This window comes from Neomonachus schauinslandi, chromosome 2 (genome assembly GCF_002201575.2).
Source record: "Neomonachus schauinslandi chromosome 2, ASM220157v2, whole genome shotgun sequence".
NCBI classification, from domain to species: domain Eukaryota; kingdom Metazoa; phylum Chordata; class Mammalia; order Carnivora; family Phocidae; genus Neomonachus; species Neomonachus schauinslandi.
In genome coordinates, this window is record NC_058404.1 from 82,407,876 (window position 1) to 82,426,463 (window position 18,588).

General features: G+C 41.8%; 1 protein-coding gene and 1 non-coding gene across 2 annotated transcripts in view; one reads left to right on the forward strand and one right to left on the reverse strand.

Annotated features, from left to right (window-relative positions):
• The window catches only part of FREM3 (FRAS1 related extracellular matrix 3), an 83,729-nt gene that overhangs the window by 41,272 nt on the left and 23,869 nt on the right, over positions 1-18,588 (forward strand). The window contains exons 3-5 of the mRNA XM_021679321.1: positions 9,460-9,606; positions 13,020-13,250; positions 16,134-16,259. Of these exons, the coding sequence (XP_021534996.1) occupies positions 9,460-9,606; positions 13,020-13,250; positions 16,134-16,259 (504 nt within the window). The remainder of the gene's footprint in view (positions 1-9,459; positions 9,607-13,019; positions 13,251-16,133; positions 16,260-18,588) is intronic.
• On the reverse strand, positions 2,673-2,779 carry LOC123324168. The gene has a single exon (XR_006539659.1). It is a non-coding gene; the product is annotated as a U6 spliceosomal RNA (small nuclear RNA).

Here is an 18,588-nt window from a genome sequence, read left to right on the forward strand (position 1 = left end):
ACAGAGATGAGCCATCACCCGGGGAGGTTTTTCCCAGGAGCAAGGCTCCAACTGAGGCTTGAGGGATGACTAAGAGTTTTCAGAGCTGTGAAGCCACACTGTTAGCTTCACAAAGTGCACATAACTTAGAATAAGCTCTCATAGACTCCAAAGGCAGCAAGACAGGTAGGAGATGATGGGGAGGTAGCAAGGATCCAGATCACGGAGGGCTTTGCACACTTTTAAATGTATCGACTAGCTCTGTGACCTTGAGGGAGGCACAGCTACAGGGGCTTTGCTCGTCGATTGTCACATACGCCCACTCCCACTCTTCAGGGTGGTGGTAAGCCCTGGATTTTCACATGACATCACAGATATCAAAGGATTCGATGATAATTCGCAGATGGGGCCAAGATCACACCTCGGGATGTTGCAGGGCCCCTCTGTCCCCAGTTTGTGTGCCTTCCTGAGAACTCATCCTCCTCACATAGATGTAGGCCTCCTGAGAGCTTAAAGTTCACATCGAATTTATCAAGTTTGTATGCCAACTTATGTTGAGTAATGTTCTTTTTCCAAACTGGGACATAATAAGTGTATATGTTTTCTTTATTGGTGTGGCAGTGCCACCTGCCAAGGGGGGCAGAAAGCATCATGGAATGTTAAACCTGGAAGGAATTCAGAAGGGTTCTAATTCTAGCCCTCATGGGAGAGAAGAATAAGAAGGTTCTGACAAGGACCCAGTTGCTTTCTCTGGCTCTATCTAGATTGTATCCAAAAATGAGCAAGATTATTCTGATGTCCAAAGAGGAATTTGCTCTATATATATTGCATTGCATGATATGACATGACATTCTCTGGAAGGAAAAGTTTGCTTCAGCATCCTCCTTGAATCCCATACGGTCTTGAGAATGAAGAAGGCACAATTTTCTCCCTTCTAGTTAAGCCATGTGGAGCCCCAAATCCCAAAGAGAAATGGCCATTGCATGTGATCATACACTCGGTATATTTTTACTTTCCTGGTAGTTGGAACCTTCTGCTAATACAGTCTTATCCTTTTTTTAATTCTCTAAAATCTTGCTTTGAGAGTACTTTGGGTAGTTTTGTGTTGTGTCAAAAGCAGGATGTGGTACCCCTATTAAGCATGCAAAAGAATCTTTAAAAAGCTTCTGGTCTTGGGGCACCTGGGTGGCTCAGTCATTAAGCGTCTGCCTTCGGCTCAGGTCATGATCCCGGGGTCCTGGGATCGAGCCCCACGTCGAGCTCTCTGCTCAGTGGGAAGCCTGCTTCTCCCTCTCCCACTCTCCCTGCCTGTGTTCCCTCTCTCACTGTCTCTCTCTCTGTCAAATGAATAAATAAAATCTTTAAAAAAATAAAAAATAAAAAGCTTCTGGTCTTTATTTTTTTCCCACTGCTTCCACTGTGCTAATATTGAAGAACTCTATTTTAGGAAGGCGAAAAAGGGCACAGAAACCTTGTATTGTTATACATAGCAGTAACATGTTGGGTTCTTATTCTTCAAAATGGAGAGCCAGATACATCATCAAGACAGTTTGGGGACATCTCCAAAAAGATTATACCAAACACCTCTTTCAAACTGCATTGCACCTGCCACCACCACCTCCCCCCTCGCTGCCTCACCCACCCACCTGCCCTGACATTTCCAAAGATTGCAGAAGTAGATATAGAAACACGGTCTGGGAGGTAACATTGCTGTAGCTTAGAAGAACACAAGGAGAGAAATGACTGCAAATGTCTCATCTGTGTGCTCTTCTTTCGTTCTCCCCCCCTTTCTGAAAAACCTGCTGTGCGGTTGCACAAAACAATCTACGATAGCTATTGTTCCTTAAGAAGAGAATGGACGTGCACCTGTGTGTTGGAGACGCCTAGAGGAGGCCACCTCTCCTTCCCCGCTTTGGGTCGTGGGTGGTTGCACCCTGAAGCACCGAAGGGAGAATCAGGCAGGCCTGTGGAATTACTGAAGAGAAGTGAATTATGCAAAAGAAATGGGAGTGGAATAATATCCTCGTGCAGGAAGGGGGATGTAGCGTATCTCACCCAGCAAAGCACATTTTTCAAATTGCTACCCACAGCTCCAGGAGCACTGGAGACAGCTAGGGGAAGAAAATGGAGATCTGTCTGACATGCAATTTGACTTTTTCTCTTACCTAATTTTCCTAATTCTTCTATTTCAAGTTCCTTTCTTTTCCCTGAAATTATAACTCTCCTGGGGGAGAATACATTATATGTATTATATTGATGTCCTGTAGACGTGCAGTTTAGCTGTACACAGCAAGCCACAATTTCATCACATTTCATCACAATGAAGCACTGTGAAGCATTTTCCAAAGACAAATGATATTAACTGACACTATGTGACAATTGACAGTACAAGTATTATGATGAGGAGGTGCGTAAGGAATTCAGATACAGCTTAAAGTTGGTAGCTGAAGAACCTAAATGCTTATGATGAAGAAGCTATTTGAAAATGTCATGGAGTATTAAAAAACATAAGTATAATATTAGATTTTCTTTGGGTAATTATTAAACATTTGAGATCAAATATCCTAATCAATTAAATATTTTTTTGAAGTTCAAGGCCATAAGCCATTAACATTTGAAAATAGCAGCTACCTTATCATTTAGTACTTTATTTTACTCATTTGAGAGTCAGCATTTATTTTTTCATTATTTTTTTAAATATGGAATGCTTCATGAATTTGTGTGTCATTCTTGAGCAAGGACCATGCCAATCTTCACTGTATTGTTCCAATGTTAGCATATGTGTTGCCGAAGCAAGCACGAGAGTCAGCATTTATTAGGTGTATTTTCAAAATTGTGCCTTAGCGATATGTAATCTCTTTTTCTTTTTAAGGGTTTTTTTTTTAATTATTGCATTTTTAAAAGAAGAGATTATATCAGAAACTATAATTGGTAAATAAGTTATATCAAAATTAACTCTTCCCAAATATAGTATTTGGATAAATTCTTAGTGTATTTTTCCTTTTTTTTTTTTTTAACCCAACAGGATATAATTGTGAAAATGTAAATGCATTATAAGCTCTTCAATTCAAGAAGTTAGAAATTCTGCAGTTGGGTATTTTTCTCCATTATTATTTCCATAGTTGCTTTCTAAGCCATTCCTATTCCAAAATTCACCTTTCTACTTCCCTTCCCCTCACCATGCACTCAGATCTTTCCATTGTCCAGACAGGTGCCGTCAGTTCCTGTTCGCCGACTCCCGTCTGCTTCATCTCGTTTGTCTCTTCTTTTTCTTTTTCTTTTTCCTTGGCCTATTGCACACTTCCTAGCCCAGCGCTCAGCACATACCAGGCACTTGGTGCATGTTGGTCCCTCTTTACCCCCCCATCCTCCATCCCCCCATTATGAGCTTATAGGTTCTATTTAGAACATTGATTTTGTTCTACATAGTTCTTTTCTTAACAATTCATTCTCCTGACGTACGAAGGAACAAAGGGAACTTAATAATAATAGCGCAAACCATCAAAACGACACACCCACACTTCCCTACCCATCCGGTGCCTCCTGTGTGCCTATCTTTACCTCCGTTTACAGGTGAGGGAACGGGGATGGAGGCACTTGCCTAGGGCATAGAGATCACGCGTGGGAGGGAAGCCTCCAGTCTTCCCTCCTAAACCTGACGACCTTTTGCTTCCTCTTCTACAACTGCCCAGGAAAAGTGTGATGGGAAACCAGATCCCACGGATATAGCTCTTGTCCCCAACTTTAAAGTCTGATTTTCCAACAGGAAAAATAGTTTATTGACTTAGATCAGGCTACGTTCCAAAGCCAATAAGGAATGTTTGACTATCAATGCCAAATTCAAATCTAAAATGTTTCTTTTGTCATTCTCCTAAAACACGAGTATGAAACACAGGAAGACTTTTATCAGAGATGCAGTAAAATCCTTTACACCAGTGGTTCTGAATGAGAGGTTACTTTTCTCCTTCGGGGACATGTGGCAAAATTTTTTTAATTTTTGTTATTGTTACAGGTGGAGGACAGGGGTGGGTGAGGGACTGCTGTTGGCATCTAGTAGGTAGAGGTCAAGGATGCTGCTGAACATCCTACGATCCACAGGACGACCTCTCACAACAAAGACTTCTCCAGCCTAAATGCCGGTAGTACTGAGGTTGAAAAATGCCTCCCTAAGGTATAACTAGATATGTAGCTATGACAGCTTGATATAGCAAATAAAGAGGTATCATCCTTGGATAAGAAGATTATAGTTCTGGTTGAAACTGTTCTTTTTTCCTTCTAGGTGATAGTTTTCTATCAGACTTCCACACTGTGATAAAACTCACAGGCTTCTTATTTTCCATTCTGTTGCTTATTTTCCTTCACTGGCTCCCAAATGCAACTGTCCCCAGAGTTTAGTTCTTGGTCCTCTTTGTTTATAGTTATTTCCTCATTGAAGTACAGAACTTTGTCTATGCAAAGTCTTACATAAATTGGAATCCAGACTCTGCACTCTTATTCACTATACATTAAACCACCTCCCATTACCTGGAAAGTAATCGTTAATCAGCTGGCCCGCTGCCTGCTTCTGGGTCCGGGGGAAGGAGCTGCCCCTGTGCAGAGTGCCCCAATGGAAGCCTGTGAGGGCAGAGCTAAAGCCTAGGCAACCATGTCTCTGGCCCCCACCGGGAGGGCCCCCAGTCACGCCTCCACCCCTTCTCCCCCGTCAGAACTTCCTGACTTCAAAAGCCGAGGGCCCTGAAACGACCCTCACACATTGTGGGGCCTCCAGCTTAGCAGGGGTCCCCTGGCCGTTCCAAGCGCCTCCTCTTTCTCATATTGCATTCCCTTCTCCCCTCTACCTCCAACCCCTTCCCCAGCAATGGATGGTGCAGAGCCAAACACCCCAGGAGGCTAAATCAGAGCCACGCACGCAGAGGCAAGGTGGCTGGTAGAGACCAAGTCCTTTCCTCACGTCACGCTGGCTTGGACTTTCAAAGTCCAGGGACCAACAGGTCTGAGGGCAGAGAAGGGCAAGGCCTGAATCAGCTTCTTCAGGGCCCCAGGATGTCTGCTGTCAGGTGCTCAGCTGGGATCCTACTACTATAAGTGTTCTTATCCACCTCCACCGTTGCATGGATCCTTTGAGAGGCAGTGCCTGACAAAATGCAAAGATTGTATAACATGTATTTAGCTCTCTATTGTTACACTTTGAAAAATTGGACTTTAAAACGCCCTTTCAGAAATTTTCTGTATCACAGTACACCCAAATATACATTTTTTGCCTTTGTCCCTCCCCCAGACCTTTTTCCCCATATATCCACATTTCCAAGGAGCCAATGGACTTTTCCCTTGGACTTCTTACCATCCTCAAAGCCAAATCTGAAATTAAACTTGCAAGCTGTCTTCCCCTCCTGACTTCTATCAGCTCACACTATGCAATTCTTCCAGCCGCCCGATTTGAGCTCTGAATCATCTCTGATGGCCTGCCTCCCGCGTGCTGGTTTCTTGCCCCCCAAACCTGTCAATTCTCCCTTATTTCTCCCTAAACCATCCTTTTCCTCTCCACTATCACTGCCCAGTGCTTAAGCCCTCACTGCCTCATGAAATCTGTTCACATCCTCTCTGAAGAAATTATACCTTGTGTCAAGTGACAAAAATAATACAATTGAGCAACCAGTTTGATATTGTTTATTCAAGGGAAAGCAATTCATGGACTGGGGAGACAGGGCTTCACCAGCAGCCGAGCACTATTCCCGAGGGATTTGGGGCAAGCTCAAGTCTCACAGAGCATTAGAAGAGACAACTCAGAAACAGAGTATGATTGGCTAGGAGGTTGGAGACTTCCTTATAAGACTTGAGCAGGTTCTGTTTTCTAGAGTAAGGTAAACTAGCTAAAGGTGAGTCGAAGGCTTGTGATTGGTGTATGTTGGGTTTCCTTGACAGGTGTTTTGGGTAAGTGCAGGCTGACTTAGGTTTAGATTTGTGACGTGGACTGGGCCACTGGGGGCCTCCATGGTGTGGGTCCTGATATACAAATTAACTTTATCACTTGCGTTTCTTTTGATTCACAACACTTAGCACAGTGCTTCACACTGTGTCTGCTGACTGGCTGGAATTTGAAGTCATTATTTATAGGAGGTATAAATGAGCAAGTGAATGGTCCTCTGTATGTACCTAATTGATTCACGCGTTAAGAAATACTGATTTGTGCTTATTTTCTCCTGTCTCTCCATTAAAATGTGTGCATCGATGTCAATATAAGCTTCACGTGACCCGTTTCTTGAGAGCCTACTGTGTGCCAGGCATCGTGCCACTCATTACCACCTTCACTCTCCAGGGTAATCCTTACAATTCAGTGATGAAGATAGTATTCCTGTCCTTGTTATTGTTATTGTTATTGTGCTCATTTTAACAGTCCAGGAATCTAAAACTCAAAGGTACTCGGTAACTTTTTCAAGTCCATGTCGCTAATTAGTAGCAGACTAAAGTCCCTGCTATCTCTATGCCACCTCACTGCTTCCTTGGACTATCTGCACATTTTATTTTAGGAATCTGAGTAGAGAAAATTTACTGGAGATGAGAATGTAAAAGGGGCCCTCTACTATTTTCACCTCGTTTTTACGTCCTAATATTAAAGATAAATACCATTTAAATCTCTAGATCTGTGAGCCCTCTTCTCTGAGAACTGCCTTCCTCCTCAATCAGCAAAGCCACAGCTAACAACACCATAGCTAACCAGACCCACACTCGGCCACTGAGAGGCCAAGACGCGGATCCCTCTCTGCTGGTCATGTGATAGAAAGATAAGCAAACTCAAGATGAGCGAGGCCACATGCATGGACAAGTGGAGAAAGCCAGCTGGTCTTCAAAGGACACAGAATGAAGCAAACACCGCGAGAGAAGGCTTAACAAGAAACCGTAGGGCTCTAGGGGCAGAGACAGGGGAGCTGCTCGGGACTAAAGATTTTCAATACTATGGCCCACTTTTTTGAGAAATCCGTATCATATATATTTGGGCTGTGAAAATGGTTTTGTCTCTAATTGTTGATCCTTTTTTAACATAACATGTGTTGACTCAAAGGGTCTTGTTTGCAGTAGATTTTGCCCAGTCCCCTTTTGAGGTATTTGGGTTGCATTGATCCAGGAGCGGCAGTTCAGAGTCAAAAACAGAACACAGAACTAGAAGTCTGCAGTCCAGACAAGATAGGACCTTGCCACTACCCTGCAATGACCTGGCCAAGTCACTTCACTGGCCTGAAACTGTTTGCTTTAGATATACAATGAGACTAATATTTGTCCTACTCTGTAGTGTGGTTGTCAGAATAAAATAAAGATTACATGAGAGAACTTTGGAAAAGAATAAGTAAACATAAACTATTATTTTGACTCATGATTTCAAAATCCAAAAAACTGCATACTGGAAGAATTAAAATGGTTTCAAACTAGAAAGACCAAGATCATATTTTTTAATAACACGGAAGGATTTCTGGTATATTTGTCTTACATTTTTCTGTATTTATTGGAATACCCACAATAATATCCAATAATGTTATCTCTAAAGAGAGAGAGACGACAGATGGAGAATAAACATGAAATCCAGCAGGTGCATTTACCCAGCAGTTAAAGCTCAGTGAGTTCCCGGGATGCCAAATGAGCATGACTTGTGATATAATCAAATTATAATTTTAGCTGTCTGTCCTTTTACTATTCAGTGGTGGTGTTGGGAGGCCCGACGTTCTTCCCCTCCTCCTACAGTGGAAACTTGGGCAGGTCACACTACTTTTCTAATCACTCTCAGATAAAAACATCTTACCGTCAGTTTAAATCAAAAGCTGTGTCAGTCTGGTCATTAGAATTCACAGCCCCCAGCAGGAATTACGTCTCAGGACTTGTTCTGCGTTAAGTCTTCTCTGTATCTGTAGCTCTTAGCCGGAACCTGCGCCAGTAGGGGGAGGGTAGAGGCCAGTGTCTGCGCTCTCCATGCTCGTGGTTCCCCTAGCTGCCTAGCAAGGTTTGGATCCTTGGGTTGGCCCCAGGGAGAGAGGGGATGGGGGACAGAGCACAGTCTGGTAAGGGAAGTATGGTCATCTCATGCTGGGGACACTGCATGACAACTATTTAACAGTGACTCTCTCTTTGGTTGGTGTTTTCATGAGTTCCTTAAAGATTCCTGACTCTGGAATCTGTAGTTCCCTGTCTTTTACTGTTTCTATGGTTGATGATAGAAATCTGGTGGTCAGCTTCCAGCCTCCTTCTGCTGAGATCCCACCGCCTCCTCAACAGGGCCTGTTGGACAGATGACCCACCTCGGAGCCACATGTGTGCTTTCTTTGTCCCACTCTTTGTGGATACTTAATTACTTCCCAAATGCAGGCCCCTCCAATCTCCCCACCCTGCCAAGCCTATGTAAACTTTGGAGAATGCATTCGTCACATGGACCTACAATTACAAAAGGACATGTCAACTTTCCACAAGTTTCATGAAGCCCACACCCTCTAGGCTGGAGGTGAGAACTGCAGCCCTACTCCATGCCCACACTCATCTTGGGGCGGTGGTAGAGATTCCCACCAGCTTTTTCTAAAGTACTCTCTTCACAAATCCTCCTTTCTTATCTATGTGTTGCCCTTTTTTTATATGCTTCATCTGATTTAGGGTTTCAGTAGTTATGGAACTGGTTAGTGAAGCTTTCTGTTGTGAACTTTGCATATGGCAGTCTGCCCACACTCACTTTGTTATCTGATATCTATTATACTGGTGCATCAGTTGAAACTGAGTCATAGAGAGTCCTATTTCAACATCCTTTTACAAGTGACTATTTGTCACGACTGCTCCCCAGTTGAGGGAGACCTGTTCTTTCTTCCAATCCACATACATTGCACAGCACCAGTACGGGGCTAGATTGACCATCATCAAAGAGGCCTGTGACCTAGTGTGGACAAGAGCAAATCAGAGAGAGCCTTATATTCTTGTCTCTTGCACTCCCCTCGGACAGTTTTTAAATATTAAGAATCTGAGTTCAAGACACCATACCAGATCCTCACAGTGATAAAATAAGGAAATATAATGTGGGCACTGTCTTTAAGGAAACTCTAGTCTGTTGTGAGAGCAAATGGATACATGAACAATGCAAAGGAGTAGATCAGAGGGCAGAGGAAGAAAAGGAGGGAAGGAGGCAGGGAGAGAGGAGGCAAACAAAGGAAGCAGTGAGCAAAGGATGGAAGTATTGAATATGAGTGGAATTTAAAACTACCAAGCTGACTCTTTGCAACTCTAGTGCATAAGGCCTTTTAGGAATAGACCCATATGCATAATCCCACATTAAGCAGGGGGAACAGTGCTCATGACACTCTCTAGAAAGGCAAAGCACTTCTCTCTATATTAAAAAGGAGCATATATTTTGAAACCCTCGGCTTTAGAAGCAAAATGCAAACCCTGCATTAGATGATTTTTCCGTATGATTCAACTTTCATCCATTATCTCCTTTATCCCTATCAATTGCAGAAGGAAATAAGCTAACACATCAGCCTTTCCATCTGAACTGGGCTTGGATTTCTTTGGAGAAAGAGTACTACATTGTGGATGAAGACTCCACGTTCTTAGAAGTGACCCTCACACGCAGAGGTTATCTTGAAGAAACATCTTTTATCAGTAAGTAAATTTAGATTGGTTGTTGGCAATAGGTAATGGAAACATGAAATCTAAACTTAAAAATAATTATGAGAGAATACATTGGAAAAGAATCAAAAACAGGTTTGGGGAAACCTCTGAAAAAATGTGTGAAATTATGCCATAGTTTTTATTCCATGTGGGTTACAGGGTTAAATATACACTCCAACTTTTCATCCTCCTCCTCTGGGTTGCCCCCTTCTGGAAGGTTACAGTCTTTCTGTTTCAACCCAAAAGACGCCAGGAAAAATAAAACATTTCAAAGCCATATACCACAATCCCCAAGTCACTCAGTTTCTTTTAAAATTGCTTTTAAGCATGCTATATATGATGATGCTTAGTTCTAGCTATTTCTTTTGAAAAATTATTTGTGAGTACATGATATATTATTATGTTTTGTTGTATCTATTTCTTTTGCTTATACATAACTGTTTTTACCCTGCTTTAGGTTCTAAATTCTTCCAAAACATGTACAGTATCAAATTTTTCTATGTGCTACAAAGACCTATGTCTCCTTGGAGTAAACAGATATAAATGCCTACATAATACATGTCATTTTCATCATTAATAGTAATAATTGTTCTAATAATGCATTATATTTTTATGACATCTTTAGCTGCCAAAACTTTCAGAGATCATTTTGTCTTTATTTTCATAACCTATTGAGAAAACAGATAGGAGTGTGTTATCTTCATTTCACAAATGAGCATTCTGAGTTGCCCAGACATTCGGAATCTAATCAAAGACCTGCCAACATATCAAAACTGTTGGAGACAAGCCAGAAGGAGATGGCTGAGAACAGGCGATCAAGAAAAGGCAAGGTTTTCCCCAGTCTCCTCTCCAGGCCCGAGGCTCTGATATAGGACTGTTCCCCTAAAAGTGGTTGGCGAAAGAGCACTCTGATTTCTGGGTGGCCCCTAGCCTCAGTCTACACTGCAAGTCACTTTGTCAACCCAGAGTGGAATTTACCACAGGAACTTGAGCTGAAATATGCCTCCTTTCTATCTTTATAATTCTTTACCTCAGGGATTGGGATTTCTCATGGGCACAAGATTTGGGTTATTATGTCAAGGAGTATCTTCATATCCTACTCAAGAAAAAAACTCATCTATCTGCCCAGAACTATTTGAATAAACTCCTCAGGGAGAAGTCCCCAGCCTCCCTACCTGAACCAGCCTCTCCACGAGTACTATCCCTGGGCCCTGCTTTATTCTTCATAGCACTGAGCATCCCTGGCAGGCATCATATGTCCATCTGTCCGCCATCTGTCCTCCTCAGTAGATTTCCAGCTCCATTAGGGCAGGCACCACAACCTGGGTTATGCCCAACACTGAAAACAGCACAAGGTATATGGTAGTCGCCCAGTATGTGTTGTTAAGTGAGCTACATATAATCAACTCTTCTGTCCTACAAAACACTCCTTAAAAACCACATCAACACCACACTAGAGGACCTTACTCAGTGCTCCAAGAAGCCCTCCTAATCCGCTCACCCCACCCCATGCTGAGTTGTTTGTGGATTAAATATGATGAGTGTAAATCAATCTAGCGTAGTCCCTGGCATACATTAAATAATCAGTAATCACTCATCACTCATCAAACAGAATTGAAATCATTTGTTTCTTTCCCCTTGTAAACCTCTTAGGGATAGTAGTGGCCCTACCGAATTCAGCATGGCCTTCTCAGCCGCTCACACAGAGCCGATGCTCACCAAGTATTAAATGGTCACGTGCCTACTCAATTTATGCAGCAGTCCCAGCTACCTGTACTTAAGCTGTGGCTAAGGACACCACTCCCTCTTCCTTATCTTCTCCAAGGCCAACATGGCCAGAGGAGGCTCTTCCTAAACATCGGACATTCATTCTCAGTTACCAAACTAGTATCGATGCAAGCTTTCTTCAACAGTTTTAAAAAGTCAACGCGATCTGCCTTCGGCTCAGGTCATGATCCCAGGGTCCTGGGATCGAGCCCCACATCAGGCTCTCTGCTCAGTGGGAAGCCTGCTTCTCCCTCTCCCACTCCCCCTGCTTGTGTTCCCTCTCTCGCTGTGTCTCTTTCTCTGTCAAATAAATAAATAAAATCTTAAAAAAAAAAAATAGTCAACGCGAGCTCTTATCCTGGAAATTATGTTCGCACTTTATAGGCTTGGGTGTCTTTTACAAGATATCAGATTCTCTGAGAATGAGACAGAGGGAAGGGCAAAAGGAGCTATTCATCTCATTTTATGTAAAGCTTTTCACAATAGCTGGTGTCGGGTGGTAATATTTGATTTCACACATTCGGACAACTGGAGAGTCTTCACCTTATAATGAGACCCAAAGTGATGAGGTAGAGGTATTCTTGCTTCATTAGGCCTTCATTAGGATGTTAAAATCAAAACCAAACAATCTAGAACACTATTGAACATTTTGTGGTGAGGGGAGGCTCTGTTCAGCCTGGGGGGGTTAGCACCTTTCACCTTGTATCTCACATTGGGTACTTGTAACACTATGTTGCTGTTGTTCAGTTTCTTCAGTGAGTCACTAATTTCTGTTTCCTAACAGACCTCAAACCTAACCCCACCTTTCCATTTTTACCAACAGCACCCTACGTGTCTGGAAAATCACTACCAGTCTTCTTACAATTATAAATTACTAAACACAGAAGGATTCAAGCCACCATGAGTAAAGATCTGCATGAGAAAAAATTAATTTCATTAATTAAAACTATTGAAATTATTAGATACAAAATATTCATTCAAAAAATATTTATGGGGGACCCCTGGGTGACTCAGTCGGTTAAGCATCTGCCTTCGGCTCAGGTCATGGTCCCAGGGTCCTGGGATCGAGCCCCACATCGGGCTCCCTGCTCTGCAGGAAGCCTGCTTCTCCCTCACCCACTCCCCCTGCTTGTGTTCCCTCTCTTGCTGTGTCTCTCTCTGTCAAATGAATAAATAAAATCTTTAAAAAATATATTTATGGACTACTTATTCCACGCCAGGCACCGCTGTAATCACCAGTGAACAAAACAGCCAAAGATCTCCACCTCCATATGGTGCCCATTCTAATGGCTTCTCTGGAAGCTGGAACGGTTTCATACTCATCTCTGAATCCTGAGTACCTGGTAGAGTTTGGCATATCAGATGCCCTCGGCAAATATTTGTAAAATAAATAAGTTAATAACCGTTCTCTGTTCTCTCTTTTTTGTCTCTCCTCCTTCCCTGCTTCCCGCTCACTTACCTCCACTTCTGCTAATGTACTCTCTTAGCCAATACGTATAGTTTATAAATGTCTTTTGGGAGCATTAAAAGAAGTAACTTCCACGTTATCTGTTTTTCATCAACAAAAGAATCCTCTCTGAAAGAATCTTTCTTCAGTGACTTGGCTTTACATTCATAGTTTCCCACTTTTTATTTAGGCATTGTAACCAAAGATGAAACTGCAAAGAAAGATAAAGATTTTAAAGGAAAGTCCCAGAAACAGGTCCACTTCAATCCTGGACAGACTACGGCCACATGGAGAGTGAGAATTATATCTGACAATAAATACGAGGCTTCAGAGACCTTCCAGATCATTCTGTTGAACCCTGTCATGGCTGCACTGGAGTTTCCGGAAATGGCAACTGTTGAAATTGTCGACCCTGGAGATGGTATGTGATTTATGTTGGTATGATTTATTAACTAGTACATGTTCTTGCATCCATTCCAGGCGTTCATACCTCCCTCAGGCTCCATAAGCCACTGAATATGTTCATACCATCTAGGATTTAAAGTTAAGTAATCACTTTAAGGCAGTAATTTTTTCTTTGCTCTTAGGATTTTTTTTAAAGATTTTAATTATTTATTTGAGACATAGTGAGAGAGCGCAAGTGGGGGGTGGGGGGAGGAGGCAGAGGGAGAAGGGGAAGCAGACTGTCCCCTGAGTGGGGAGCCCAATGCAGGACTTGATCCCAGGACCCTGAGATCAGGCAGACGCTTAACCGACTGAGCCATCCAGGTGCCCCTGCTCTTAGGATTTTTGAAAAGGAATATAAGAGATTGAAATAGACATGACTTTACCAGCATTCCTTTAGAATATGCACAAGCCCTCAGAGTTAGCTCTCTACACACTCGATATGGCCCAGCATTGCCTCCAGATGGCTGATCCTCAGGGCTCATTCCAGGCCCACTAACTTCTCACCATTTTCTGGGAGCACCTCATCAGATCAGGGAAGGACTTCAGATACCCCTTGTCCTGGATGTGGCTGCTAGGCCCTAGTCAACTTGCTGGTTTTAGCATGTGTTCCACAAAGTTCTGTTATAGCTGTGCCTCATATTCTTGAATTCACAGGTTCATTTTATTCATTTACTCATTCATTCATCAGCAAATACCTCCCAAGATAAATTTAAAAGGGAAAAAGAAGTTTTAACTAGTAATTGTGCTACTGGTTGCCCCTTTTCTTGAAAGGAGAAGAATACTCCCTTAAGGAAGGTTTTAGTATTCATCTTTGAATTTTAATTAGACACATTGATTGTCATAATAGTTGAAAGAATTCAGGCATCCCCTAGAATTGCATGACTTACTACCAGGGCGTAAGTCTTAGTTAATTCACAAGAATGCATGGAGAGTCCTCTGTATTCGTATGTCGCAAACTGCACGGCAGAGAACCGTAGTATAATAGAATTTCTACAACAGGATTAGAAAGCTTTCCATGGACCAAATAAATCTAGAAACTGTTTCAAATATCTTCCTTCCTTTGAAGCATCATAATTCACGCTAGCGTAATAAACTTTCTAAGAAATTCTCCTACAAAGAAACCTGTTTAACTTTGTTTAATTGGTTTTCCCAAACTAGAACATACACTTTTTTTTTATTTATTGTCCCCAAGGAATATCCTATAAAATCTCTTAGTTATAGTTTTCTTTAAATACAATTTGGGAAATATTGTTCTATATACTTTGGTTTTTGGCAGACAAAAGTAGAAAACGTTGCCCCATTACCCAATGAACAAGGTATCTTATCAGTTTCGTTGATGACAACACTTAGACACATGAATCAATTAGGAAAGCCCAATGTTAGGATACTTGGCTAAAGCAGTCTAGAGTTCTGAGGTAAGAAATTGGAGAGATCACCATAGTCGTAAGCAGTTAAGGCTCCTGGAGGAGGGAGGGTTTGAGCTGAGTCTTAAAGAATTAATGGGGTTTGGATTCCCTGATGGAAGGGAGCAGGCTTTTCAAAATGAGAAAATAGAAAACATGTCTGAACAACTCAGTATTAATGTATTTTTCCAGTTTTTTCACATGATGATAATAATTTTAACTTACTTTTAGCTTCTTCCATGATGCCAACCTTTTGAATCAAGAGATGTCAAGACAGTAGACTACCATAGGAGGGTAAAATGGCAGAAAGAAAATTATCACTGGTCTTTTCCTCTGTAAATCGGGACCACTATTTTCCTAGAGGTAGATATCGGTATCTGTTGAAACTAATTTAGGCAGCAAAATACAGAAGTAAAAATTAACCCATGATAACTAGACAATTCAACATTGAATTCTGGGTTATCACTTAGTAATAGTTCCAAAAGAAGAAATGATGGTCTATACAATATTTTTCCTTCTTGCTTGCAAGAGGAAGACTCTATGTGTATATATGTTATGAAAGAAAGAACTAAAGAAGTTGAATGTGATTTGATTAGTTGTCCATTTGACTCTGTGAGTAGGAAAAACACACTTAAATTTCTATTTTTTTAAACACGTATATTTAATTGCACAATGCATGCTTAATGAAAAGTCTTGGAAAATGTTGAAAAAAAAAATACTACATATAATTCCATCAAGAGATAACCAATATTCATATTCATATTTCAGTGAATGTTCTGTGATGTGTATATATGCATAAATATACACACATGTGCGTGCATACAGATGCACACACAGAGCTCGGTAAATTCCAATGGGAATGTTATTTTAAACATTAAGGGTAGGAGTATGTTAACGATACCAGAATTAAAAAGCCTAATAAAAAAATTAGGGGAGAACCAGTAACTTATTTTTCCCAAAATATTAATTGGCCAGTGTCTTCCACACAATATCTGCACAATAAGTGTTGAATAAAATGTTCATGGAATAAATCAGGAAAAACTTATTTCCGTGTTAATGTATTAGCTTACTTGATCGTTAAAAGCATTTTTTTAAAAAGTAAGCAGTAAAAGGAAAGCAAGGGTAGAAATGTGTGATCTCTATTTAGAAGACCTAAAATCTGATCTCAAAAAAAAAAAAAGAAAGAAAGACACAACTGCTGCAAGATTTTCCTTTCCATTTTAGTGCCAGCTTTTCTTTTTAACCTTTCAAAAGTCTCCTAAACCCAATTCCACTGCCTCTCCAGCTCCACTTAATAAGAAACATTTCCTATTCCCACTGTATCTCATACAGTTAATCATGTTAGAAAAATTTAGGGGTCAAAGACTATGTACATTTCTACTCAGGTTAGAATATCACCAATATCACCAGTCCACTTGACGTCTTGCTGAAGTGTCTTCTACCATCTTTTCTAGAACCAACGGTTTATATTCCAGAGGCAGAATACAAAATAGAGGAGCATGTTGGAGAGCTTTTGATTCCAGTAAGACGGTCTGGAGATGCTAGCCAAGAACTAACGGTCATTTGCTCTACACATGAAGGTAGGAGGCTTTGCGGGGTACTGACATCCAGGAATAAGATTCTTAGGACCGTGGGGCTACGGGGAGTAGCTGGGTGGTGAGCCAAGCGCTTGCAGAGGACTGAAGCCTGGATCAACCCTGGTCCATGCCCTGCTACCTGACAACCTTGCAACCACATACAGGTGCTCTAACTCTGGGGGATCTGGTCTCTTCAACCAAGGGTAAAATTTCACTGGAAACTGGGATGAAAACGTATGTTGAGACTACCTCATAAAGTTGTTTGAGGGTCAAATGAGACATTTTATGTGAAATTGGTTTTTATATGCTGGTGGAAAATATAAATAAGGGATTCTTACTTTTAATGGTCTGCATTGCACCTAAGAAACAAGGTAAAATAGTCTGTATGTACTACTCGGTCTCTTCTTCTCCTCCCTCCCCACCCCCAACAATGAAATATGTCCCCTAATCATGGGCCCAGGTGTCCTTACCCCTCAAAACAATGTCCCATTCTTTCTGACCTCTCTATTTCTATACAGTCAAAATTTAGCTGTCCTCTGTCCAATCCCTCGAGGTCATATGTTTTCTTTTTTTTTTTAAAGATTTTATTTATTTATTCATGAGAGATAGAGAGAGAGAGAGGCAGAGGCAGAGGGAGAAGCAGGCTCCCCGCAGAGCGGGGAGCCCAATGCGGGACTCGATCCCAGGACCCTGGGATCATGACCTGAGCTGAAGGCAGACGCTTAACCGACTGAGCCACCCAGGCGTCCCAAGGTCATATGTTTTCACTCATTAGAACTATGTAATAGACAAAAACAATGGACCTATAAGAAGACCACACAAATGAGAAGAAGAATAAGCTATAAAAGTAAACTATATTTTTCTACACTCACACCAATATTTCACCTCCGATACCAGATGTGTGCAGGTTTTTACCATACCAAGCAATTCTCCAATTTCTGTGCACACCAGCTGGGTGTCCTCAAATTCAATTCTGACACCATCTACCTGGAGATAACACAGACCCTACAGGGTAAGGGCTCCATCCCACAAGACCGCCTCCACTTCAGATACCTATCCCAAGTTTAGGTTGTCACTGTGTTTCTGACCTACTGGAGGTTCCCACTACCCCTGTTTGGGTTTGATAATTTTCTAGAATAACCTACAGAACTCAGGAAGCCATTTACTTACTAGATTACAGGTTTGTTATAAAGGATACAACTCAGGAACAACCAGATGGAAGAAATGCATAGGCAAGGTATGTGGAAAGGGGCACAGAGCTCCCTCGTTCTCTCTGGGAGCATCCCCTTCCCAGCACCTAGAGGTGTTCTACAACCCAGAAGCTTTCTGAACCCCTTTGGCTAGGCTTTTTTTCTGGAGGCTTCATTACATAGGCATGGTTGATTAAATCATCGAACATTGGTGATTAAATCATCCCCCAGATCCCCTCCCCTCCCTGGGGGGTTAGGGAGTGGGGCAGAAAATCCTAACACTCTAATCACTGGTTGGTTTCCCTGGCAACTAGTGTCCCACCACCAATGCCATCTAGGAGCCCCCAGCACCAGTCATCTCATTAGCATGCAAAAAGACATATCACTTCAAAGATTCTAAGGGTTTAAGGAGCTTGTGTGCCAGGAAACAGGGACAGAAACCAAATATATATATTACTTATGTCCCAGGCTAATTTATTCAGAGCTCACTATAGCTAGGGGGTCAGCCACCATCACTTGCACTTGGCAGAGACTCAAAAGCAGGCAGAGGAGTGGACTACTTTATAATGGAAAAAAGGGAAGGTATACCCTGATTGGAGGCTGTTGGCATAAGGAAGCTGGAGGCCTACGTGGTTGATTAGGGAAGTATGTTTGGCTCTCTCTGGTTGGTCCTAAATTGGAAGCCAGTGCAAAAATTACAGAAGTTGGCAGTTATTAAGTCCTGACCATTTGAGGCCAAATGTCACAGAGGTAGTGGTTTCACTTCCTAAATGGGTTGCTGCAGATGGTGGGTCAGATTTCTATTTTTATATATGGTCTGACCACTCTCCGTTCATTTATGCAATCTCTCCAAATCTATGCTCACACTTGCTAAACATCCAACAATGCACAGCACAGCCCCCACAATTAAGAATCATCTACCACATCTATTAATAGTGCCAAGGTTGAGAAAAGGAACGAGAATAAATTCTCCTCTGCCCCGAGGACAAGGAATTTGGCAGTAAGCAGGTAATTTATTTTGAGATTTTCAAAGTCAACTAAAAGGACAAGCCTCTGTAGCACATCTTCGAGATCTTCACGTTTGTTTTTGGCTTTATGTCCAGACCTGAACTGCCCTGTTCATTAAAGTCTGTTCTTTAACT